This window comes from Typha angustifolia, chromosome 3, assembly GCF_048772165.1.
Source record: "Typha angustifolia cultivar Huaian chromosome 3, ASM4877216v1, whole genome shotgun sequence".
Classification (NCBI taxonomy): Eukaryota; Viridiplantae; Streptophyta; class Magnoliopsida; order Poales; family Typhaceae; genus Typha; species Typha angustifolia.
Genome location: NC_133241.1, coordinates 6284710 through 6312606, shown reverse-complemented (window position 1 = coordinate 6312606; position 27897 = coordinate 6284710). Strand labels below are relative to the sequence as shown.

Here is a 27897-nt window from a genome sequence, read left to right as displayed (position 1 = left end):
GAAGAAGACAAATATGACCATTGCAAGCATAATGCAACTGCAATAACTTATCTGAATACTTGCGAATAGTTTATGAAGTTGTTCATCAATTAATGATATACTTATGAGTTTGCTTCACTGTATTTGTCTGCAATTTTGGTGTATCAGAGGGAAAGGACCGGAAAAGTGCGTCTCAGTGACCTAACTGGATTCTTTCATCTGCCGATAGCAGTAGCAGCAAAGGAGCTCAACATATGTTCTACAGCCTTGAAGAAGATCTGTCGAAAATATGGGATCGCTCGGTGGCCACACCGAAAGGTTTCTCTCACTGTCTCAGTTGATCTATTATAAATTGTACTACAAGATTACCTCTCAAATTCAAATAGCATTATTAACTAAAAGCCTCCTTTGATAACATGCCCCAGATCAAAAGTATAGATAGGAGGATTTCAAGCTTACAACGAGATTTGCATGCTGAAGTTGGCGAAGGAGCTGCACAAATCCAAGCTGAGATTGAAAGGCTCAAAGTTGAAAGGAGCAAAACATGTGCAGGCTTACCACCAAAGAGCTCAGAGAGTGGCTTAATTTAGTTCTTTTGCATCCATATGTCACACTTAAAGTAAATTGTTGATGGAATAATCTTGGCATTGATTTTAGTATGAAACTTGGGAGGGTTTTTAGGGTTAAATTTGCTTATTTAGCTGTACTATCTATTCTGTACTAATTAAACCAAGGTTTAGTAGTCAAAATAGGTGTTCATAAAATTACCTTCAAATCCCCATAAAAAAAAATTAATAAAAACTTAAAGTATTTCCATCTAGACTAAAGTGGTATTAACACTTTAATTTACTGAATATTAGTTGATAGAATCAGAAAATCACTAGCTCCTTTTTAATTCATAAATTCTATATCCAATACAGAGAAGATTTCAATAGCCAAAGGATGAAGAGTAGATCAATCCTGGGCATCAATGAGGATTGATTCATATAATGCATTTTATAATCCAAATCTAACCTGATCTTGGACTAGAACAACTTAATCAGAAATTAAAACTGCAGTTCATCATAATTTGCATAATGCTTTCATCATACCATGTTAGATTTACTACAAGAGAATCTGTTCTGAGACAGAGCTACACAGAAGCCCATTTTATAAACCCAAGTGGCAGAAATCCTTATTAATAGCTTAGGATGTAACATATATTATTCGCATAGTACATATGCTTAGATTCTTTTAGAAAGCTGGAAAACTTCTAGCAGTTGACTCAGCTGGATATCCATTCATGTATCTGAAAATGATTTGTTTTCTCTCCTATGCATCTTGTTTAGGGAGTATGGTATCAAACAAGATCCATTTTCTTTGGTTTGATTCTAAGAAGTCATAACTTATTAAGTAATGAGTCTCTGATATTAAGGTGAGAAGAAGGAAGCACAGTTTCTTTATGAGTTGCGACGTTAACTTTTCGAGTAAAAAGAACTATTGTGTCAATTTATTGGCCTCTTATTTCAATCCTGATGCGGTAATGACTATCCCTGATTTGCATCAATTGAGAGAGAGAGAGGGGCTAGCGAAAGAAACAGCTTTCATGGTATTTGTTGTCTTACATCATAGTATAAAGTTTTTTTCAGCCAGAGAGGATGACAGGAGAAGATAAAGATAAGAGAGTGAACGCCGTTAAGACTTTACAGGGCGGTTAGAACAGAGAACTCATCAAAGCTTATCTTAAGTAACCGAGAAAATAGAGCTTTCAAAGCTTTCAAATCCCCGAGAGAGATCCGAAGACAGAAATAGTAAAAGCTTTCCTCCTAAACACTCTTGCGTTCTCTCAAGAAAACCACCATAGTAATAAATATAAATAGATGGCCACCTTATCTACTACTATTTATATATATATATATATATATACTTCAATTAATGCAAGGAAAGCTGTGTGCTGAGATATTCCAAAGTAGTTACTCCTCCACAATCCTTCTTATAATATTCCAGAGTTGAAAAGATCTAGGCATCATATTTCTCACAAGACAGACGCATGTAGATTGTAGAGGAGGTAGAATGGGTTGGATAGTATCTCTTCTATCCAACTTTAGTATCCAAGGTTTGCTGATTAGGATCTAGATTTATCTATCCAACTTGAATCTGAATCTTTATTCCTATCCTACAGTCTGGTACGGACAAAATTACCATTAAAGTAGTTTATCTGAATCTGGACCTATTCATCTACTAATATTTTTATTTAGGGAATAAAATAGATAATTCTTTTTTAATCTGTTTACAATAAATAAATAAATAAATAAATAAAACGTTGCCTTTTAACTAATTATTAGAATAATATAAATGACTTCTTAATAAAGTGATTCATTTTGATCATCGCTTTCAATGATTTAAATTCGATTATTCTCTTTTAGGCGAATTTGGAAGCATGATCGAACCTATTATTGTAAATAATTACGACTACCATATTCTCTCTTCGGTAAATTTAAAAAACAAACCTAATTTGCGAAAAGTCCACCGGCCCGGACCTAATGCGACGGTCTCCTGCCGCTCACGTGGCTTACTTGGAAAGCAACCACTTGACACGGAACGAACCATCACCGTACCCGAGAAAAAGGAAAGTTTACATTAAAAACCCAGTAAGATTACAATTTCACAACTTAATCTCTCTCTCATATCCACCGTCCGATTTACTTCGTCTTTCTATGACTCTCCTCCATCGCCCTCACCTCTGACCTCTATAAAACTACCATTATTAATTACCCAAGAAGAAAGAAGGAGAAAGAGAGAGAGAGAGAGAGAGAGAGAGAGAGAGAGAGAGAGAGAGAGGGAAAGAGAGAGGGAGAGAGAGAGGAAGGAATGGGATTCAAACCTTCGAAGAGGGAAACCCTCCTCCCACCACCATCCGATTTGAACCCTAACCATAATCTGGTATCCGGCGAGGAGTCGGCCGCGCCGGCGGCGGTGGAGGTGGAGAGTGAGAAAGAAGACCAGTCGCTGCGGGATGCGGCGGCCCTTACCCGGGAGGAGGTGATCCGGCGGCGATCTCAGCGGCTGCGGAAGCTCGTCGCGTGCTACCGGAGGCAGTACTGGGCGCTGATGGAGGAGGTGAGGGTGAAGCATCGGGATTACTATTGGGAGAATGGCAAGAGCCCCTTCGAGGAGGAGGAGGGAGAGGGGGAAGCGGAAGGGGATGGAGGAAGGGTGGCTGAGGGTAATGGGGTGGGTTTAGGGTTAGGGTTAGCGTTAGGGGAGAGGAAACGATGCAGTTTCTCTGGGTGTAAATCGAAGGCGATGCCGTTGACGAGGTATTGCCATCCGCATATACTCTCGGATCCTAAGCAGACGCTGTATAAAGCTTGCAACTTTGTGATTAAGAGGTATTGATTCTTAACCTTTGTTTTTTTTTTTTTTTCAAATTTGGATCACTAACTCCGTGGATTCTGTCTCTTTGGACTTAATTTTTGGTCCCTAGCATATGATTCTTTTTTGGGTTTGGTTTGCAAGATTCTTTTACTATCTATTATTAGGAAAAATAATTAGTTTGTCATTATCTGATGTGAAGCATGGTACCGTTGAAGCTTAGATTTTGGTCATGTGCTTTGTTTGAACGTTTTAATGTTGTAGGTAAAATTTATGACAATGCAGATGCTCAGCTGAGTTTTAAATTTCATTAATGTTGACCTAAATAAAGTATTCTGATGGGGATTGTAACATTGCTTACTGCTCTCATGCCGCGATGGACTTGGTCAAACTTGGAGGAAGGCATCAAGCTACGAGTTTATGTTAGATCTGACTTTTCTTTATCCTGTGGCACTACCATGATTCCTGCCTTATCTAAGGATAAACCATAGAATATGGTTCAGCTTAGGAAAATTATAGAATAGGAGGAAAATAATTGTCTTGCTTGTTATTGCTTTGGATATTTTTAGTGTTCCATTATCTCTTGCATTTCTGATACATAAAATCACTCTTTTGTGGCAAGGGTGTGCCACCATCTATTGGAATAAGTCAGCTGTTGGCTATTCTTGTCGAGGGACTAAATGAGATATATCTGTTATAGGCGTATGTTTCCTGCTCTTTCTTTTCTTTCTTCTACTTGATATTTCTTTCTGTTCCTTTCCTTTGGCTACCTTTTCCCAGCTCATAGTTCTTTGCTTCACTTCCATTCTAGCTCTATCATTTTCTTATTTTTTCTCCCTGTAAGTCAGTTTTTTCCTCGTTCTCAGGTCCAAAGACCCCATCTTTCAGGTTTTCTTTGCATACCGGAGGTCATTTTTTTTTAAATTCTTAAGGATTGTGGCTCCCTTTCCATAGTTGAGAGCAGTTGATGTTGTCTATTTTGATTTACTGTTGGGCCAAGAAACAATGCACTGCTTAAAGGAAAGATTATCAAACAATTTAACTTATCCATCAAAACCATGGTTCACCTGGTGCAGATCCTCAACATAACAAGGCTTTACATTGTCAAATTTTGGACTAAAGTATATGGAAGAGTACAGTCTTAATGGCCCAACGAAACTTAACTTGGAAAGTGCAACTTAATTTGATGAACAATTTGATAAACCTAAAGGTGACTAAATTTGACAATAATGCAGGCCATGCCTAAAATGCATGAGATGTCTTCTTTTGATTTAGAAACCCTCTTTCTAGATTTTAGAATACAGCAGGTTTCATCAGCTGGTGGACTAACATAGTAACATTTATTTAATTACAACCAAATTCTCCTATTGTAGATTAATTAGAATTGGTAATCATGCTCCCTTCGAAAATTCTCTCTTATGACTGGTTACTTTTTTTTAATTACTGATTAGTTCTGTGGTTGTATTTCAGTAATGCACAAACTGGGCAAATTATTTGCGGGAGGCCTGTTTTAACTGCTGCATCGCCATCCCTCTGCCATGTGCACTTCCAGAGGTATCAGAGGAACATTTCACAAGCTTTAAGAAAGGCAGGCCTTAACATGCCCTCTTTAAGCAAGTCTATCCCAAGGCTTAGTGTCTTCATCACTGAATGTGTGCGTCAAATTCAAGCAAAAAGAAGGGAAAGACTGAATGCTTCAATGGATGAGATAGCTCATAAAGACAAAAAAATTGGCTGAGCTTCACTTGTTGAGAAGTGGACTTACTCTGTTGTTGTCTGAACTTTTGAAACCTTGGACATCAATTGTAAGAAAGCATTGGAGTCAATAGAGCTGGACACCAACTGAATGCACGCTTGCAATGACCAGTTGGAACCATTACTGCAATGTAAGGCATTCCTAGAAACCTTCACCATTTATATATTGTGCAAATTTCTATTATTGCAATATTTTGGTCAGCTTGCATTCTTGTCTTCCTTTTTGAGTTCTTTGTTTGTTATCCTTTTCGTTTGTCTGCCAGCGGATAGGCCTTTCCTGCAAGAGTTATCTTCATCATTTTACTTGTATTTGAACTAATCAATAGGTGGGCCTCATAGACTATAAGGAAACTTTAATGGGCCATTTGGTTTCATGTGTTTCAAGATGTAATATTTATAGTGTTAAATGAGAAATCAGTGCAAACAAAGTTTTTCTTCTTCCCTCTTTTCTTCCCAATTAAAGTTCGAGAGAATATGTTTTAACATCCACTGAATGAAAGTGGATGTCAATATACTGCACATGAGCCCATCTTTGCTATTGGAAAGAATATTTTATAGAATTCATAAACTAAAAACTGACTTTCGTGTTACACTTTATATATGTAGATATAGTTTTTCTAAATACATGAAGCCAAATAGCCCCTAATTTGATCATCCATTTAGGAAGCTTTTGAGCAACTTGAATAGTATTGCTCAAAGAACCACTGTTGAGCAACATGGCTATCTAATTTGAGTAATTTCGATACCTAGTCAATTCTAGTATGTGGAACAATATGATCCACTTTACCAAGATTACATCCTGTTCTTTCAAGTATGAAACATGTTATACTTTTTTATTGATGAAGTACACATGTTAGAATTAAGAGGGTTTTTAATAGAAGCCGCCATCTTCCTGTATGTTATATTCTCCAGTCTCCTCAAGAAAATTCAGCCAGAACTAGCACCAGCTGCAAGATCAATAACTTAAAAAGTCATTGATTTGCTTGTATGTAAAACTACTAGTTGCCAGTCAGTTCCATCTTTCTAGTTGTTCTGTTGTTGAGTGACTCATTGGTCGCCATAGTTTCTTCTCTGTTCTTATTGCTGCTCACTGTGTGGATTTTGTTGTGCCTTTCAAATTCTCCAAGCTCATTTCGCATTGCTGTTTTATATTCACACATACACAGACTCACACAGACTCATTCTGGCATCTACCATGATTATGTAAAATAATCAGAGGAACAAGAGGCTGCATCATTGTTTTGATGATTTTTAATTGCAATGTGCAAGTAATATGCAACATATTGGTATAAAAGAAATGAGTTTCCAGATCGTATTTTACCAACTTGACTTTTAATCTTCACGCCACATATTTTACACTGGCTTGAAGAAGATAACTTGACATATTTACTTCCCTTAGACCCTTACCTATTGCCTGCTGAGACTGTAATTTTCTTCTTATGCTTGTACCTATGAGCATCAAATATACTCCATTTGAGTTTTCATGACTAGTGAATAGCCTTGTCATTGCTTCCTATGGTTTATCAATGGCTAACTTCTTTCAATACAAATACATGCTACAGGTTTTCACATGCTTGTGTCCCTCTAAAGATGACAGTCAGTCCACCTAAATAGTGTCGGGTTATATATTGCCATAACATCTGCTCCTTGGTGTATTAGAATGTCATGGTTGCGCAAGTCCTGATCTCTTTGGTATTGGGTGTGTCGGCTGCAATTCACCGTCATATCTGAAACTAAGTTATTCTTTTTGAAACCCTCTCTGTGACTACTGGATACAGAAGATCGCTTGCTGCAGTTAAGTCCAATGCAACGCAATCATAGCGATGCCATTTACTTGGATCAAGAACTAGACAACTGCCATTTAGCAGGTCTTACTTCCAAAGTGTTGCTCGAGTATTTGTGCTCTTTGGTATAAGGCACGGCCACTGCAATTCACCAGTCATATTTGTAACCAAGTTATTCTTCTTGAAGTTTCTCGGTGATTGGTGGATAGAGGAGATCACTTGTTGCAGTTGAGTCCAATGCAACACAATCATAGCAATGCCATTTACTTCGATCAAGAACTAGACAACTCTCATTTAACCGGTCTTACTTCCACGGTGTTGCTCAAGTATCTGAGCTCGCTCTTTGGTACAGGGCTTAGTTACTGCAATTCACCATCATATCTGTAACCAAGTTATTCTTCTTGAAACCTTCTCGGTGACTGCTGGATATAGAAGATCGCTTGGTGCAGTAAAGTCCGATGCAACACAATAATGGCGATGCCATTTACTTTGATCAAGAACTAGACAACTGCCACTTATCGGGTCTCACCTTCCAAGATTCTGCTGTATCTGAAACAATCTTGTGAATTTTCTGACACTATCATGAAGCCCAAAGTTCTACACTGTTTTCTTCAAGTCTGAATTCCACAATGAGATTGCTCTGATCCCCAGAAACAAATGGTGTACAACACACGTAGTTGTACTGAGTCATTTGATATATTTACTAAATGCCAAATCATAGGCTGCAATTTTGATAATCTCAAAGCAATGCAGTTCATTCTCTTATATGGTGTGACATTGTATGTAAAGTGTACAACTGGAGCCGTGGGATTCTTAACTTTTTCTGAAATAATTTTATCTACTGTAACGGCTATCACTGTATATATTTCTGAAAATTGAGATCAATGATAATAATCATGTTTTATCTTCTGTATAAATTTGTTTAGTTTGTCAGTCGGACGGGGCTTTTGCAATTTACTTTCCTCAGCTGCGGACTTTGGGATGTTGAGAGTGGACCATGTCTTACGTTAGGGAATCCGAATCTTTTATTTGATTTTTTTAATTTGTAATAATAAACTAGTACTTATCATATATATTTTTACTGTAACAAAATGTTATATATATATCTTTGAACTAAAAAATAAAAAAACTATATGAAGTTCTAAATCAACCCTTTTTTTTTTTTGGATCAGACGAAGTATGTGATAGAATAACGTTAGAGTATACAGAAAAGGATGATAGTTTAGTGTGCAGAAAATAATGATAGTTTGGACAGTATAAGTGAAACTGTTTCTTATAGAAATTAGAAAATATATATACTTACTTTTATATGCTAAATTAAAAAAATTAAATACAAGTAAATTACAAAAACTGTGGGTAGACAGACTAAGAATCTGCCAATATTAGAAACTAATTTCATGGTATTATCTCCCTCAAAGCCTATATAATGATTGTTGACATACCAACCAATCCACCGCGAACTTTCATTTTTTGACATTTGAACAATTCTCCTTACAGAATGGCAAAGAAGAACTACTGCGTCACAAGTAACAATCTTAAGTTCTAAGTGAAACATATGTGAAAGACAGTACAGATGCCATGCGATCATCTTGTAATAAGCTGCACAGTTTTAAAAGGGAACTGGATATTGGAGGAATGTTTCAGAGAAAAGCACTTCAAACTGAAATAAGCTTAACATTTTATCACTAACTTTCCTGGCCAACAAATCTTGAAGGTAACAATGGAGTACCACATTACCTTTGTAAGACATGTTCCATAAGTCTGAATACTAGCAGATCAACATCTCAAGCATAGATGTGTTGGAAATTTGAACTGTTGCCTCAAAATGTTGAAACCCAGCTTCTTGGTGCTATTGCTTGAAATACATACACTACTAATTACCAACCTGCCGGATGAGTGAAGGTTGAACAAAATAATATCTCGAGAAGTTCAAAAGATTTGCACAGATTGTTGAAGATCAGTCTAACAGTCGGAAGTAATTAACAATCATTTTCCTTTTCTTCATTCTTTTTTTAAGAAAACAGCTAGACAATAAGAACTGATTAATTGTAGTAATACAGGGGGCAGATAAGTAAAAGCTAAGAATTATATTAATTGTAATAACAAATGGCTGGCAATTCATTGATGTCAGAATCACTTCAGCGAACTATCAGCCCTATGTGCACAAAAGGGGATGTACAGCAGAAATGAAATCAAGGATAATCTTGTGGCAAAGTTGTCATGAATTGCAACGGGTACACTTCTTTGACAATCAGCATTTATAACCATAAGCATTCTCTAGTATCAAATATCCCCAAGCTGTAATTAAGCTACCACTGTATCAATCAAATGTAAAAAGTTTGTCTTTCTTCCATCATGCCTGTTCTGGCCTGAGTTGAAGGGTCAGGAGGTAACTCTTAGCCACAAACTCTTTCTTGACAATAGATCATGACCTCCTCCATAAATAAGAATAGAAATACTAATGAACAGTTTCCGATTACAAATCAGCAGGATGGCATGACGCATTACTGAACATTCATTTTCCTTATATTGTACATCAGAGAGTGTAAGGCTTCCTTTATCCTTGTGCCATTTGTGTGACTCACTTCCTGAGATGTGTGGTGCAAGCTCTGAAGACCACGACCCAAAGAGGCAATCATTGTAACCGCTGGCATCGACTCAGCTGCACATTCAATTCCATCTCCATGAACTACAAGGCCAGCGCATGCAGCCATACTGCAGCTAAATGCGACCCATGGTGTGAACCTAACTGGTTGCGTATGTTTCCTCTGCATTATCTCATAGAATGCTGTCCGCATCGCTAACAAGCTAGTCCTCTCTGCTGAAGCTATGGCAGTATGAACCACTGCACGAATTTTCTCAGCAGCTGCAAACTTCAAACTGGATGTCTTCGCCCCAGCACTTGCAATCCCAGGAGAGAGAAGTTTTGATTGGGCAAGGATCTTACTTAGTCCAATAACAGTTGTTCTTTGAAATTGTGCTAAAACACATTGAAGGGCAATAGGGACTTTGTAAGTAGCAAGCTTTAAAATGGTAGATGCATGGACAGCTTTTGACAGAGAAGATGCACCAAGAATTGCTGTTGCACCTGCACCAACCGCAACCATAGGCTTATCAGTTAATAACCCCTTTTTGTCCATGCTTTCCATGAGAGTTTCTTCATCAGTATCAAGATCATCACCACTATCATAATGTGTGAAACAATGAGCAGCCAAATCTGCAACCTCCAGAGGCACCATTGTGTTCCAGTGTCTCCTGATACCAGCTAAGCAACCTGCATCAACTATAGCCACCACAGATCCAAATTTTTCTGCTTGGGTTCTAAGTGCTTGAGCAAAAAGAACATGACACTTCTCTTCAGAAGGGAGCTTAGAGAAGTCGACCTTCATAGAGCTGTCATTATCCATCTTATCAATGGGACATTGAGCAACATTGTTTAAAGCTACTCTGAGACCTTCAATTGCAATTCTGAACATGTGCACATCAGATAAAATTTCAATGCTGACTGGTTGTCCTTCACTGATACAAGCTAGCATTTTCTGAGCAGAAACCAGAGCTTTTCCCATAGATGGAAGATCGATGAATATATCATACAGATCAGCAAGTAAAGAATAAACTGTCTGTCCAAAAGGTGGAGCCTGATAGTTACTTATTAGTTTGCATTCATCGGGTTTGGATTCTGAGACCGTGTCAGACAAGCTTGTTTTTGATACTAATGAATTAAGAGATGGAGTAAGTGACTTTGCCATTTGCAATTGCAGTGTGTCAGTTAGGTAAAACCTCCTAAAATTTGCGTAGATACCTGAAGTGGCTTTTCCAGGAAAATAGCTCGCCTGGAGGTGCAATCCTGGGCTTCCCTTCCCAATTTTAGCATCATCATGTGGAGTTGCACTACTAGAATTTTCATATGGAGATTCAAGTAAGAAAAAATGTGAATCAATCTCCTCTGCAGCTCCCTTGGCTGCCAAATAATGACCATAAAATCCAATCCCAAAAATTTCTTGCAAGACCTGGCAACCAGCTAGTTTTTCATATTGCTCTTTATTCATCTTATCTCTAAAGCACCTTTTAAGCACCCCAAACGGTGATGTTGGTACACTGTTTGCTTGACCATCTTTTAAGCACTTCTCCTCAGCCTGAATATCATGTAGTGCTGATGGAGCAATCTGAGCTACCACAGCTTTAGGCTTAACTTCTCTTATCAGATATACTGCGTCTAATGCAGACTGCTCAGATAAGTTCTGAGCAGCTAAAATATAGACCACAGCATGAGAGTCAGCATCACGGATGGCAAAAACAAAATGCTTTGTGTCTTCTGGGATTGAAAGCCTCCGAACCAATTGTGCTGAAATCCTCAAGTCATCAGGCTTAAAAATGGAAAAGGGCCATAAGTTTTGCAAGTGGGAAAAGAATGAAGCTGCCATAAGTGTAACATCTGCACTACCACATAAGCCAATCCACCCATGAAAAATCGAAGTAACCTACATAGCAACGAACTCTGCAAAAAGCCAATAAATTATTTTTAAGCCTATGAAAAACAAATGGGACCACTTTGATGGATAAGAAGACGGGAAATATCTCCACCTCCAATTATGACAAAGAAGTGAACCAAGCTACAAAAGACTCCACATGAAAAGCAAAAAAGTTCTACACCTTAAAAAAGAAAGAAATTTGTTTCTTCGATTGCAGGCTTCCAATCCAACATCAATTTCATGGGTCAAAAACCAAAAGAAATTCCGTTGACTGCTTGATTACCTTACAGCCCAAGGTGATAATATACAAAGCAAAGATCTCAATTTTCTGTAATCACCTTATAAACTGATCTCTTCTCAGTGGATTTAGCCATTTTCTTCTATCAAATAAACTATGTAATCCTCTTTAAGCCTCATCAGCCATTCATTATCTAGTTATTGTTTAAATGACATAGACCTAACCTACTTCTTATAATCTCAGTCACTATCCAAATTGGGATTCTCCCACGACTAATTACGACCAGTAATTAAGATTATCTCTGCACATACTCATCTAAAACTTTTCACATATATTTCTAAGTACAAACCCTAATCTTTTATTATCCCGCCTCAAGAATTACACCTAAAGGTTCCAGTTTTAATTACATCAACTCCTTTTAATTCGACAACACGACGAATAAATCGAATTCAATTCACTTACTCTCGAATCCCCATCAATACCAAAGGAACAAAAGAGATGGAGCAATCACAAACTTCGAACAGACATTTGAGATTGACGCAAGAAAAAGAGGAGAAGGACGTACTACATCAAATTTCAAATCAAACCATACCAGATCGAGGAAGCCGATCGCGTAATGCCGATGCGAGAGCGAGGGGAGGAGTAGATTTGGATCGGAGACGAAGAGAATCGAGAAGGTTCTGGCGATCAAGGCGCCACTTTTCTATTCCGCTCGTCTTACGTCTTGGAGGAGGCCGGAATACGCTACAAGCATTTTCCCATTTCGCACCCTACCATTTCATTTATTGCGGTTTGTACCCTATATTTTCCTATCTTTCTTATAATATTCTAAAGGGTAATTATAAATTGCCCCTTCGGTTTGCCTAAAATCAAACTACCACGTCCCCCACTGTGGTTTAGAATAATAAAAAACTGTTTAACTATTTTTAAGTACAAAAAAAATTAGAAAATTATTAGAGAAGATTCATAATGTAATGTATAATCTATTTTTTAAATTTAAAAAAAAATATCTAAGATTACAAATATTAAATCTTAGTTATTGTCAAGCTATCACAATTTACACATTACCCCTTTAAATATATGATCATAAAAATAAAAAAAATTAATCATCTTAAAAATATAGAGAAAAGTTTCATACTTACTTAAATAATAGGATTATTAACATCATAAGAGTAATAGGACAATTTAAATTTTTTTATTAAATTTGGGTGGAAAAGTTAATAGATAGTCTAAATAATAAGGTAAAGCTCATGGGTAATTTGATTTTAGACATAACTACTGGAGGTAACTTGAAATTTATCGTAAAACAACCTATATCATCATTAAATTCCAAAACAAAAGGAAAAAAACACGGTGAATTAAGTATTTTAGTTTTTTTAATATTAGAGAAATTTGTATATAATACCTTATCTTTGAATGAAATTACAATTTACATATATATTTTTACTATTTATAAATTGAGCCCTATAATTTAATAAATATACACAAAAATTATCTTCGGTAAGATTTAAACTAACACTATTCGGACATATGACATAAAATGAGAATATTATGTTAATTAAAGATATTTTATTTTAAGAATGACTAAACTGTCATTTTCTTTCTCTTTCTTACTTTTATGGCACAACTGGAACGACGATCTTCTTTGCTTGGGGCATCCCTCCTCATACTTAAGCTGGCGGCATCTGCTCACCCACTAGGACCACCACTCTGTCATTCCCTCTTAGATTCCGACATGGGATCCTCTAGAGGTGGCTGTTTGAGCACTACGTAGATGTCGAGCGAGTCAGCTAATGGTTCCCCACCTCATGTAGAGCAATTACTCTACCCTCCCCTTAAATTTCTTCGTAGAATTCTAACCCCATAAGATCAATGCACCTAATAGCCATGACCTAGATAATATTTTAAAGAACGATGTCTTCTTTGAAGAGGACGGTGATGAATTAGACGACCTTCCTTTCATTCTTGACCGCAATGGTGCAAAAGGGGCCGAGAAAGGGTCCGACATCTTCAACCTTCCTACCTCAATCATTGGTGCAAGGATCATGGTGCTTAGGTTCTCCACCCTTTGTAAGTCCTTTTCACCCTTAGTCAGATTATTCGCCTTTACAAGTCTTATTCTGATACAATTCGATCCATATTGGCTCCATGCGTGGCATTAGGTTCATTGTGATGAGTCTATTTATCTAGTTGAGTTTGTTAGAAGTAATAAAAGCATTTTTGTTGGGGCGCGTTCAAACGTAGGGACCGCGTTCGAACGGGGATGCGAACGCCTGCACATGTTCGCAAAAACAGAGAACACAAATTGCGCATTCGAACGGAATCGGACTGTTCGAATGCCTGCATAGTTCTCATTGACAAAGAACGAAAAATTTCGCGTTTGAACGCGATCGGGCGCATTCAAATGTATTGTAGCGAAAGTGTGGATTTTGTTAGGATTGTTTAGAGTTGTTATTCAGTTGAGGAGTTCTTAGGATGAGCCTTTATAAATATATGGAGGAAATCCTAATTTGAGTTTATCTTAGATAATTGAATTAGCATTGGCCTTTATCTCTCTCTCTCTCTCAACTTGTCTCTAGCTATTGGCGCCTTCTCCTACATCTTTTCTTCCACCGCCTAAGTATTTGGTTGGCCACTTCCAGTTTCTAACCACCCTCTTCTACATCAACTTTTTCTCCTTCACACCAAGGAGTAAACCTAGCATCTATCTAGCCACCGGAGGGCTATCAAGTTAGGATTTAATTAACCTTCACCACTGTTGGGTCGATAACTTGAGATCTAACCGTCTAAATCTTGTGATCTTGGATTCGTTGGAAAGCTTTCTCCAAAAGCAACAACATATCCAAAATTTAGGAGGATCCATTGGTTAGATTGTTCACAAATCTCCTCAAAAATTGTAGGCTTCATCGAGTGCAGAACCATTGCGGATCGGATTAGGCCAATTTGTAACATATTCTTATATGGATGTTGTTCAATAGTTAACTTAACCTAGAAGTTTAGTTAAGTTTAGCTAACAAATCTAACAATATAATGTTTTCCACACATATTCGTTAAGTTATATGACTCAATTTGCAGATAATAAAAATATAGAGTATAAATTATAATTTCATTAAAATACAAGGTGTTATGTACACATTTTTCTTAATATTAAAATCAATAATATTAGAAAGCTACTATGTTACATGTACAACTCCACTTAAAAAATCTATTATTTATGTATATATTATCTAAAGTTGATATTTATATGTATACATCCCAATACGCTAGGAGATTGTTTTATTTTATATATTTTAAGAAGTTAAATAAGAAACAAAAATCTTGTTTTTTTTTATCTATTAGAAATTAAGAGAATATGTTATAATATCCATTTAATTAAAGTGGATGTTAAGATGCTGCAAAGAAGCTCATTTTAGCCCTGCACATATATATATAGTCTTAGAATAATCGAAGTTTTACATTTGTAACCCTTAAAACCTTTGTTCTTTGGACAGTCCACACTTTAATAAAATTAAATTAATCATGTAACCAAATTAACTTAAATTTTAATAAATATAAATTAAGTTTTATCAACCGAGTTTGATCGAGTCAGTCTATGCTCAAGCTCGACTTAAAATTAATTTTAAACATGATCAAATTAATCGAGCTTAAATTGAGCCTTATCTAACTGAGCTGACCTTTGATATGTTCTACTACCTGCTACATCCAAAAATCAATAGTGGCATGATCCAAAATCCTTACCCTTCCAACGATACAGTGTTGTTGTCCATGCCATGATGGTAGGTAGCTTCATAGAAAGATAAGACATTATATTTTATGTCAATCCCATCATCTGAATCTCGTGTCCTAGCAGTTAGCATACACCCAGAATAATTGATCACCAAGGTGGGTGGAATAGTGGGACAAGCTCTCAGAGAAGTCATGAGTTAAAAAGAGTAACGATGCTGTCAATCTCTATACAAAAAAAAGTTGCGAGATAGAACTCACTGAAACTTACGGGCTCAAATCAATTAGAAAAAGAAGAAGTTGAAGTGAAGGTGATCATCAGATGGGAAGAAAGGATGCCCACTCACTATCTTGGATGTGGCAGCTCTGGAAGGCTCGGAATGAACTGGTGTTCACTAGCAAACACCCTACTGTAAATAAGGCCGGGGACTAATTAGCCAACCTAGGGGAGTCCCAAGGGTTCTCTTCTGTCTGTGGCTCTTATCAATCATTTCTCATCTTCTAGCTGTACTGTATAAGAAAACACAGGATATCATTCTAGATACTTGATACAATCCTCCTCCTTTTACCCCACAAAAAAAGGCTTTTGTTCTTGAAGTTGGTATCCATGGTCTATGGTGGTTGGTAGCGTTATAAATACCATTATGTGCCAATCATATCATGGGATAGGAGAGAGTTCACAGGGTTTTCTTACTATATTCACAACAATGTGAACCTCATGCCTACCGTACACCAAAATAATTGATCACCAAAGATGGGTAAACCTACGGCCTGTCAAATGAATGTATATCTACATATATACCTAAAAGTTATAGACGTGGGGACTAGATGTATCTCCCATCTAATAGGGTAGAGGAAAATGGTAATTAAAAACCATGGTACCTTTTAATAGGGTGGGTTGGTAGCTCATTCACATATAAAAAGCCCCTCCCTCCCAGTTCATTAAACCCACCAAAGCAAAGAAACAAGGATACACACCTTCAACCAGAGAGAGTTGTTTGGGAATGGTTACATCCAAAGTTGTTCCTCTCATCTGCTGTCTTGCCTTCTTCTGCCTCTCCTCCTCCCTTATCTCAGCAGCCGAATCCGACTTCTTTTACTTGACCCTCCTGGTACTTTCCTACAAAATGTTCTATAACTTCCAGATTAAACAAAATATAAAAGAAAAGGAGAGGTTAACTGTATAAGTGTAAGCTAGAAGCACTTGTAGAATAGAGATACTATGACAGGAAGGATTCATGATGTTGTCTTGCTTCACTGCAGTGGCCAGGAGCTTCCTGCAATGGTTTCCACAAAGACTGCTGCACCCCCACCACTGGTGAGCCGGCGGAGGACTTCTTCGTGCAGGCTCTGGAGACCTATGACAGCGCCACCGGCAAGATTGTCACAAACTGCAACAGCACATGCCCATTCTTCATCAATCAGGTCTGTCTCTTGTAAACAACTCTCTTGATTCTTGTTTTTTTTTTGTTTGAACATAGTTATTACTACCACAAGTTCACCATACTAAGGGATTCTTTCCACATTTCTCAGAGGTACTACAAGTTACTCACTGATAAGATTGTACTCCAAAGAGTGGTATCTAGTCAACACTGCTTGCAACAACCAACATGCATGCTGTTTTCTTCCAGTTCTTTCACATAGTCTACAGTCATTTAACTGGCATAAGTTTCTATAAATAGCTTAGATTAATGCCTGCAAAGAGTGTTTGCAGAAACAGGAAGAAAAAATTTCAAACAAGAACAGAAGCATTCTACTTGTACCCCTATAACCATATTGATATATAGATAGAACACTCCTATAATCACAACCTGGTTTTCTTTTTCTTTTCTCCCTGGCAACAACACAGGCCAAATCTAATAAATTTGTATCACTGACATCCACACCTACCAAAGTTTAGCAGAATAAGCTATGCATATTGTGTAAGACTTCAAAATCTCTAACCTGATACTCCTATTCTAATGTGGTCTGAATTGGAACATGAACACTTGAGCAGCTGAGAGAGCTGATAGACGATCTGTTTGCCTACTGGCCCGACATCAAGTGCCCCAGCAACAACGGGATGAACCAGTGGAAGTCCGTCTGGTGCACCTATGGCTCCTGCTCCAACCTCACAGAGGTCCAATATTTCCAACAGGCCCTTGCCCTCAGGGGCAAAGTTGACCTACTCAACACACTCACCTCCAATGGTCAGTAAGCTTACTTCATTTGCTAAAACTTTCCCACAGCCCACCAGAAAAAGAAAATAAAAACAAAGAACAGCTACTAGTGATGTGCTAAATATAAACTTTCATGCTATCATCTCATTTTGAAGGTGTCGTGCCATCTGAAACTACACAATACAACCTAGAGGACATCCAGAGAATACTCATAGCATACCTTGGGTTCTCAACGGAGGTGGAGTGCAGAAGGAGCCTGCTGAGAAGGGACTATGAGCTCTACAAGATCCGCATCTGTGTGTCTAGTGACGGGCAGAGGATCATCAGCTGCCCCATCAGCATGAGTAAAACCTGTGGCTCCAAGATCAAGTTCTTACCCTTCTCCACCAACATGCTCCATGATGAGGGGGCAGACGACAAGGCCAACCCACTCAAGATGCCATCTGATAAAAGTTTGGTCATGTAATCGTTAGCCTTTTGCAGAATGGTGTGCTCCTGATGTATCTAGTGAATAAACTTTGTTGCTAGATGTGGTGACTTTGAATGTCACGGAATAAAAGTTGTCGACTAATCTCGGTACAAGACCTGTTTATTCTAAGAAATGAGACTCTCAAAAGTCAAAACAATTAGATGGATCTGAAAAATGATGATCTTTCATAGGCAACCTGTTAATAACATACAGAGATCATCCCTGCTTTACTTCTCTAAGCTTTCTCCTAATCAAGGTATCAAAAACGTTTTCAGGCTATATTACATACAAGGTACAAGCATATACTTAAGAATTAAGATCATGCTGCTTCAAAGAAGTTACAACGCATAGTTCAATTGAGAACAAATAGGAGGCCTAGTTGACCCTATGCATTCTCATACTGTCCAAAATACTTCCCAGAAATTGTGATAAGAATGTTCAACATTGCAACTTCATTATCTGGTTCTGATTTTTCTGAAAGGATGATCGAGCACTTGCGCAGCAAGCACCTTAGAGAAGCGCATGTCTCTGCATCTGGTGGCATATCCACTGCCACGCATAGTGCAAACAACCATAAGCAGTCATTCCTTGACAACGAGCTCATACTCTCAAGCATATCTATATAATTCCTCAGTGTTGCTGCTCGCGAAACAGCATCCATTGCACGAACTATTGACAGTGTTGGAATGCTCTTAGGCTGCTCCTTACAGTTGGGCTGTTTGGAAGAGTTCCCACTACTGAGGGATGGTTCGTCACATGAGCTTTCAAGGCATGAAAATGCCTGCAACAATCAGCTCGTTATAGTCACACATCATTACATTAAGAAAAAAAAGAAAATCTGTATATAACACCCTGTCTTTTAAACAAAATTATAATTTACACCCTACATTGCAAATCTAATCCTATAATTTAGTGAATATTTGCAGAAAATATCTTGCTATTAGATTTATTAGTTAAATTTAACTAAACATCTTTGTTAAATTAACTATACTAAAAAAATTACAAAATATCCTCAATCAAATCATACTAATGACACAACTAAGAGTAATTGCCAATGATCAAATCATACTAATGACCACAACTAAGAGTAATTGCCAATGAGAAAAGATAATATATAATTTCCAAAAAACTTAGTTTAAAGTTCAAATAAAGAACTTAATTCTCACTTAACTATAGATGTTGCACAAGGCCCATAACCTTTTTCTTTTGGTCTTCTTGAGGAAGAAATGTAGAAGTACCATGCACCATCACATTCAGAAATGAAATGTTATGACTAATCCCTCAAATGGAAAATGGAATCATATATTATACGTAGTTCAGAATGCATAAAATAGATCTTTGAAGTCCATAGAACTTAAAAAAACATTCAACCAAAACGGCTAGTAAGATTGAAGATGCCGAGGTAGCATCATTTTATTTTTATCATGAAGATGTATTGTATCTATTTCATTACCAAAAATCCAATATCTATATTTCATTAAGTATATATCATGGGCAAATTTGACAGGCTTATCTTGGTTTCAAAGGAACAAGCACAAGGAACTAGTATAAATTTATCAAGTTCCATACCAAGTATTATTTCAACTAGTAAACATGAATAATAATCTCTAAAATGTCATTAAAAAATAGTTACCTTTCTTATCTCGGAGAACTCAGCAAGAAAAAATTCCTCCCACTTTTTTGATGGCATCAAGTTTGGTGGACATTTTGGTATTTCTGGTATCCTGGGAATATAAGGTGTTTGTTCACTGCCAAATTTACTCAAGTTGAGCTTCGCTACGTTCACTTTTGGAATTTGAGCAGCTTCCCACCTATATTATGTAAAGAAAATAGGTAAGTGTATGATTCAAACTATATTATGGAATAGCCATTCTATAACGTACTCAGGAATATAAGTGACAGTTCCAGGGTTATGTCCTTGAACATCAAAGAGTAGAACAAAAGAAAAGGGTGGTAAATGGTAATAGTATCTATTTGATTAAAGATAAGGTGCTTTGACTATGGGTTAATCACATCAAACTATCAAAGGTAATAGTATCTATTTGATTAAAGATAAGGTGCTTTGACTATGGGCTAATCACATCAAACTATCAAAGGCCTTGTAGTTAGAGTAACAACCTTTAGAATCCAGATATTCATAAACTTGGTCATTCATATATCAAAAAACTTGCAATAGGAGTAACCTAAATCAAGATTAGTTATCATTTAAAGGAGAAACTACATTCACAAAAATAAGATTTGAAACTAAGATATTTATCCATTTGGAGAGACCTTGAACGAATATGGATTTCTCCCATATTTTCTGCACCCCAAAAATGTAATAAGACCGACCCTCAGGTGTGATTGACTGTCTTACATCTTAGTTGTAATCTGTTAAGCAAACTGTCACACTTCACAGATTTATTTTTCACAAATTAGAGTTAAAAACACAACCCAAGGAAATAAATTCAATTTCAGGCTCTTAGCCATTCATCATAGCAATCATGACCATTAGGTTTAACATCATAGAACTTCCAAAGGATTAATCCACATAAGTAGTTAGACAGTTAGATGACATCAGCAGTAGGACAATGCATTGTCTTCTTTTTTTGTACATTTCATAACTAGAAGCTTATTAGCTGCAGCTCAAACTAGCAATCATGAGGAACTACTAACTATTTGAAAAAAGTTGCTTACATAAATCTTTTTAAATTGTCCAAAGCTAAAGAAGGAAATAGAAATGTCGCTCCATAACGAGGGCATAACAAGACCTGATTGAATTAATTCTACAAAGGGAAATGCAGCAAAGCAGCATTATGGTATGCTGTGCCAAGTCATTATAGTATCAAGTAAAGATTTGCATATCATAGCTGACCGTCCTAAGTTGTTAGCATGCTGTAGACAAGATAAATGTAGATCAGTTAATGTCTACCAGATATCTGAGAAGAGCTCTAATGGTAAAACTTGATGGGTTCGCTTCCAGTAAGGAATTTTTTTCATCAGAAACTACTTACAGGAAAATATTATTAGCATTCACATATGCAATTTTTATTCATGTACATTGTACTTAATGCCCAAATATTCAAAACAACGTCAAAGAATGAGATTCCGTGAAGCTAAGCTCACACTGCAATGTTTATGGGTGTAGAACTTAGGGCTGTCAAAATAATCGAGCCGGCTCGAGCTCAGCTCAATAAGGCTCAATCAAGCTTGGCTTGAAAATAAGCCAAGCCGATCTTGATCTTGAAGTTTAGGCTCGAAATTAAATTTGAATTGAGCTTGATCACAAGCCGGCTCGATCAAGTTGGCTCGATAAGGCTCGATATATATATATAACATGAGTGATATGAACTTTTAGATTTTTTGATCTAACGGCTTAGCTTCTCTCTCTTTATAGTTGAATTAGGCTTTATTTCAAGTTTGATTTAAACTTGATTCAAATCTAAATTAATTTAAGCTTGCTTAGGCTAGAAAATGGCTTGAATTGATAAGGCTTGAAATTGCTAATTGAACAGCTCAAATTTAAAATATGCTTGAATTGAAATGATTTCAATTCAAACTTGATCACAAATCTAGGCTCGAAATAAATTTCAATTCAAGCTTGTCAAAGCCAAGGTCGATCAAGCTCAATTCATTTACACCCATAGTAGAACTTAAAAGCATATTATCCTCAATCCACTCCAAATAACTGTTCAAATGCTATGAAGTGAAGAAAATATAATCCTCAGATCAATCAACTTTATAATTAGAGAAAGAAACCTCGAGTTAAGAACCAAGCATAAAAAAAGCCTCAAAGGTAGAGATCTAGCCATTAAAGCAAACAATTATGGAAATAGTACTTCTAGTGGTTTTCAGTCAAGCTTGTACTTCCTCGTTAAATTTTCCATTGTTAAGAAAAAAGAGGAAATGAATCTCACATTTCACAATCCTCTAGTTTCCAAAAGAAAGTCTTCAATCAGGCACAACTTGAATTCTGAACAAGATGATTGATATCTCTTTTATGTAGATTCTTCATCGATAAAATGTGTCTGAAAAATATATCAGCATGCTTGATATGACAAACATTTCTTACACACACACACACACACACACATATATATATATATATATATATGACAAACATTCATAGAAGGAATCAAAAATTTCATTCAAGACTCTAGGAAAGAAATATTTAACATAAGCCAACTCAATTACTGAAAAGTACCCACATAGCAAAAACCATCACTTAAGGTGGCCAACTGTGCACCTCAGTCATTTCAAATTTCAATTATATTATCATATGGACTAAAAAAAAGAACATGAAAATCCTGTCCTGCAAAAAAGACTACATGGCTATGAATATGCTTATTAGATCACTATCCTTTAATGAGCCGTCACTCAAGTTTGTCTCGTTCCAACTTCCAAGGAACACCTTATGTGAAAATGCAAGACAAGGATATAACAAAAAAGATATGAGTACAATTGAAAAATATTTGACATGCTAAGGTAATCTATACTTGGATATAAGCACACTTAAAACATGCAGAGCAGGATTATACATGCATATGAATTCAAATATATATAGATGTAAATATATAGAACAACACATGCATCACAGAAGTAGATATTGATAGGCTACCTGACACGCCTAAGGTATTCCAAACCATCAAGTGGTGGGCCAGAATCAAAATCCGGTTCTCCTTCCACTACAAAAGCAGGCTTCCGGATGCTGTCATACTCATCATCACTACTGTCTTCTTCATTTTTTATGCTTTCATATTCATCAACCAGTTCTGTTACCAAGTAATTATCACTAATTTTATAAGCCTCACTGCAAAGAACTTCATGGAGATTTGGCACATCTAACATCTTTGAAGTACTTTCTGCAAATACTTCACCTGAAATGCATAGAAAAATACAACAAATTTTTAAATTTTTATCACTCTGTCAGATAACTTCATGATAAGACAGTCTTCCTTACAGTATAAATATATGCAACATGATTTGCAAGCTTCTAGCCCATATTCCCTCTGCCATGCATGCCTGTCAGATGAATAATTATGAAATAATGTTTTAAACATTCTCCAGTTTATCCATGGAACATTATCATCAGATTCACGAGAGGGTTCTCTGCATCTTGATGACGTTCAGATAAATGCAACTTAACCAAGGGATCATAATTCAGAACCTGATGCATATTTAAATATCTTTCATAACAGATAGTTTACTAGGAACATACTAACGACTGACTAAGTTTATATGCAGACAATTTTTACAAATAGAACATGTGGGTATTGCTTCATGCATTGCAAGAGTTTTTATGATCATGATGCTTGATCACGATATCAAAAGTCAAAACTCCTCATCTACTCAATCAGATCATCAATATCTAACCACCAAGTGAACTCCTATCAAAACAATCACCGTACAAAGGGTCTAGTCTATCTTTTTATTTTAAAACAAATCATCCAGCTTACCCTCGATGGACAATGGACAATTCTTCTTCTTGTAGTCACTCAATACAAACTAAAATAAGATTTCATGTTCAACCGAGTCATTTCTTGTTTGACTGCAGGAGTCTTAACTTTTTTTTGACAGTAATATGCAGACTTCTTCCTTGTCTCCAAATATTCCATTCTCTCGCGCCTTCTATTACAGCTTTCATCCCCAAAATTTCATCAAAATATTAATAAAATTTAGCCTTTTCACATGTGCATCATTTTATTGTGATACCTACCCAGCAAACTGCTTCCTTTCTCTTTAAGCACTCAATATAGATGCATATAAAGAAAATAAAGACAAAACAGAAAAATATACTATATGCCACAAAACTAGCAAGTCCAAGAGGCAACCCAGTCCATTTGAGATCCATAGGCAATGTCTTTCCATAGGGTTAAAAACTGGCCAAAAGTCTATATTATAGCATGGTTTTAGCCTTTGCTATTTATCCACTGTACTAGATATGTACACAAACGAAAAGGCAAGACAAGAATTTTCTAGGTTTAATATGCTTACAAGATACCCAATTAGTAAAATGATCCAAAAATATATATTCCAGATTTTAATTTTTAACATGTTGCCTTTGTTATTGTTGATTCCACAGTTTTTTTTTTTTCCCACTCAGGACTTTCTTTCTACTATTTCCATTATGTCTTCTCATCTTCAATGCCACTTCCTAAGTTCAAAATTATTCCTTAAACACCAATTGAACTTATAGAGTTCTAGTAGAATTAGGCCTTTTAAGTCAAAGGAAATATAACTGTTGTTTAAGGTTCTAAGTATCGGAATCGAGATCGCGATTGGCCATCCAAAAAAATGATACTTATGAGTCATATCAGAGGTATTGGTATTGGACTGTATTTTAAAAATAAAATAAAATAAAATCTAAAATTTTAAGAAAAATTAATAATAAGATAAATATAAATTATTCATATATAAAATCTAAAATTAAAAAATAAATATTATTTTCTCAATCTCAATCTCAATTTCTCTCCCTTTCTGTCACTCACACACTCTCTCCCTCTCTCACTTACATAAAAAAATCTTACCCTCTCATACTAACTCTCTCTTTCGAACTCTCTCTCCCCCATTAACTCTCTATCTTTCTTAAGAAAAACTCTCTTCCTCATCCTCTTCGACTCCCTCCTCTATCCCTCTCTAATCCCTGCACTCTGTCTCTTTCTGATTCCTTGCTCTCTCTCTCTCTCTTTCTCTCTCATTTTCTCTCACCCAAATCGATGCTTCTTTGACATAGTTTCAGCCTCCATAAATGTCTGGCTAAATCTTGTGATGCAGATCCAACTCTGTCAACCTCCGACGACCTTAGATACACTATATTCTTTCTTCATTCTCTCTCCTTTCGACGAGCTTTCTTTCTCTATCTCACTCCTCTCTCTTTTTGCCTTTCGTTCTTACTATCCTCTCTCTTTCTCCCTTTCTCTCTCCCGATTTCAGTCTATTTCGGGCGATATCAGGCTGAAATCCTAGATCCATTTTGGCAAATCCCATTCAGGATTGGCAAAACTAGCTTCCATGCTGTTGTTATTCACCTTAGACAACTTGCTGTAATTATTAAAGGTCACATAGTACATTTCCAAGACTGGCCAAAACCAAAGTGAAATGAAATTCTAAAAAGTATCAAAAAACAATTTTCCTAAAGCACCACTTGAACTTACAGAATTCCAGTAGAATCAGGCCTTTCAAGTCAAAGGAAATATAACCATTGTTATTCATCTTAGACGACTTGTGTAATTATTAAAAGCCACAGAGTACATTTCCAAGACTGGCCAAAAGCGAAGTTAAATGAAATTCTGAAAAGTATCAAATGACAATTTTCAAATAGTTGTTCAAGGCCCTAAAATCACTTCAAAAGGCCATTATGGCTATACAAGGATGCAACATTATAAACTTTTGTTCAAGAATCAACTCTGTACCAGATTTCGCACACAATCTCGGAATCTCCTATTAGCCCATAAAACTTTAGACCATATCTCTTTCACCATTATCGATAATCATCTTCGAATAGCAGAATATGGGGAAAAAGAGTTAAAGTTACATATTGACCTTCGAGTCAACTTAAGAATACAAACAGATAATGATCTTCGAATAGCAGAATATGGGGAAAAAGGTTAAGAGTTACATATTGACCTTCGAGTCAACGTAAGAATACAAACATATAATTGTGTCACTCATATCTACTTTCTTGAAATCCTCAGCAATTAAAGATTGTAGCATTTGAACCCCATAAAACAAATTAAAAATCCAATCTTGTGCAGAGCTAAATAGAGAAGAGACATACCCACTGTAACGGAGGGCTCTTTCTTCTTTCCGCCACGTCCGCCGCCCTTGTTCTTCTTGTTCTTCTTCGACTCCACAGCACTTAGCCCATCAAGCTCTCTGGAAACACCGGAATCAAGACCCCGGTACACCTCTTCCCACTTCTCCCGCTGCTCCCCAACGCCCACGAATCTTAGGGCTTCCATCTCGCTCCTCGAATACCTCTTCTTGAACCCCATCTCCGAGGTAACCCCACATGCCAACTCCTCATTGCAAGATTTGAAGCTCGTTTCCTCGTTCTCCTCCACGGGTGGTTCTTGCTCGAACCTTTCGATGGTCTCCTCCATGGAAGAAGAGAAAGCGGAGGGTTTTGAACTCGCTAAAAGGGTTTTGTTGCGACGCTTCAGGACTCGAAACAAGCATTAGTCTGCAACTAACACCATTTCAATTAAGATACGGCGACGTTTTGCACGTAAAACTGAAGTCAACGCCGACTATCTTAATTGCCCTTTTTTTGCAAATAAATTTCACTTTATTTTAGATTTGGTAGTTTGCATCCACAACAAAGATGGACTTATAAAGACATATTAATTTGGAGAAATATTATATGTCCAAAAAGTATTTATAACTTCTTATAGTAGTGTAAAAGCATAAAAAAGTTTTTTTTAGAAAAGGAAAAATAAATTAATGTTGCCAATAACATTTGTTAGATTGGAAGATAAATTGGAGGATTATATATAATACATTTAAAAAACAAATCAAGTTGCATTAGTGTCATTATCTAGTTCTATATCTTGGTATTTATTCTTATAGCCCTATCATTTATGGGCTTCAATCCTAATGGGCCATGGGTGTGATGGGCATGGGCCGGATCAAAATTCTCTAGGCCTTCGGCAATATTTTGACGGAGATAACAAGCTAATTATGAGCATAAATTCGATGTAGATTGGACTCCGATCGAGTTTATCTACGAACATGTTGCGCCAACTCATTGGTCGCATGCATTAGATAGTCGTGATCACTCACGTTGTAATCTATGGGTCCCTCTTTATCTTATCTCAAATGTTGATACGCATCTGAGAGTCATTATCAAACGAATCCGAACAAATCCACTTGCATCGGAGACCCTTATTAATTTGCTTGCCTACTAATCAGGTTAACATTTGATTCGATTCTATTAACTATGCTTCAATCAATTATTATTTCAATCTTTATCTCTCATCGCAAACATTTTAATCATATCTCCTAGAAATAGTACTTTTAGTGGTAAAAAAGAGTGTTAATATTTGTTAACCATGATTTAGATTAAAAAAAAGGGTAATAGATGTCATAACCAAGTTTATAGTGGGGGTCATTAATTTTAGCAATCAAAGCGAGTGGTAATATTGGGTTAAACAACAAAATAAGACAAATATTGATAACATGGGTAATGGATGTCAAAACTATGTTTAAAGGGAAACATTAATTTTAGCGATTAAAATGAGTGTTAATCTTGGGGTTAAACTTAAAAAAAAGTTAAATAAGAGACATATTGCATACAAATAAGTCTGCAATGCGAATTAACAAGTCCAAATTTTCCATAACCATAATTTAGAAAAATTGGTATTAAAGCATAAAATAGTAACTTTAGTGATTAAAATGGGTGTTAATGTTAGTTAACATCATTTTAGGGAAAATGAGTGCTAGATGACAAAACCAAGCTTAAAGCGTAAAATAGTAATTTTATCAATTAAAGCAGGTGTTAAAGTTAGGTAACCTCGTCTTAGGAAAAATGAGTATTAGATGACAAAACTGCTCTTAAAAGGTAAAATAGTAATTTTGACGGTTACAACAAGTGTTAACATTCGGTAACCTCATTTTAAGAGAATGAGAACTAGATGACAAAATCAGGTTTAAGGGCAAAAATATTATATTACCATATTAAACTAACCGTTAACATTATAGTCGGTTCACCTCTCATACCACTCTGTCAATTCATGTTCTGATAACTATATCGAACACCTATCACATTAAATATAATTACTATACCCTGTATACTAGTTTACAATCAAGCACAAGAATAACCTGAACCGGTATAATCAAACATATATACCTCATTGGATATGGCTTCTTACATAAAAACCTACTTCTACTAGGGTTAATAATTTCATTAGCATATATAAAACAGTAGCCCTCTAAAGTGAATAAACTTTTACTAGAAGCTTTATATATACTCATTTTTGAATCTGAT

The 27897-nt window shown here is 36.3% G+C and overlaps 4 protein-coding genes across 4 annotated transcripts; 2 read left to right on the top strand and 2 right to left on the bottom strand.

Annotated features, from left to right (window-relative positions):
- The first annotated feature begins 2757 nt into the window (after window positions 1-2757).
- LOC140758534 (uncharacterized) lies at window positions 2758-7772 on the top strand. Its single transcript, XM_073094737.1, has 3 exons — window positions 2758-3350; window positions 4804-5219; window positions 6651-7772. The coding sequence occupies exons 1-2, from the start codon at window positions 2830-2832 to the stop codon at window positions 5069-5071; spliced, it is 789 nt and encodes a 262-aa protein (XP_072950838.1). The 5' UTR covers window positions 2758-2829; the 3' UTR covers window positions 5072-5219; window positions 6651-7772.
- A 960-nt stretch (window positions 7773-8732) lies between these two features.
- LOC140758387 (uncharacterized) lies at window positions 8733-12356 on the bottom strand. Its single transcript, XM_073094521.1, has 2 exons — window positions 12175-12356; window positions 8733-11370 (listed from the first exon to the last, which is right to left on the bottom strand). The coding sequence occupies exon 2, from the start codon at window positions 11294-11296 to the stop codon at window positions 9377-9379; it is 1920 nt and encodes a 639-aa protein (XP_072950622.1). The 5' UTR covers window positions 11297-11370; window positions 12175-12356; the 3' UTR covers window positions 8733-9376.
- A 3888-nt stretch (window positions 12357-16244) lies between these two features.
- On the top strand, window positions 16245-18046 carry LOC140758519 (ribonuclease 3-like). The gene is made up of 4 exons (XM_073094720.1): window positions 16245-16417; window positions 16569-16730; window positions 17302-17494; window positions 17620-18046. The coding sequence occupies exons 1-4, from the start codon at window positions 16310-16312 to the stop codon at window positions 17928-17930; spliced, it is 774 nt and encodes a 257-aa protein (XP_072950821.1). The 5' UTR covers window positions 16245-16309; the 3' UTR covers window positions 17931-18046.
- Window positions 18047-18097: 51 nt separating this feature from the next.
- On the bottom strand, window positions 18098-26060 carry LOC140758517 (uncharacterized). The gene is made up of 4 exons (XM_073094719.1): window positions 25690-26060; window positions 22531-22789; window positions 19567-19744; window positions 18098-18714 (listed from the first exon to the last, which is right to left on the bottom strand). The coding sequence occupies exons 1-4, from the start codon at window positions 26012-26014 to the stop codon at window positions 18319-18321; spliced, it is 1158 nt and encodes a 385-aa protein (XP_072950820.1). The 5' UTR covers window positions 26015-26060; the 3' UTR covers window positions 18098-18318.
- Window positions 26061-27897: the final 1837 nt, after the last annotated feature.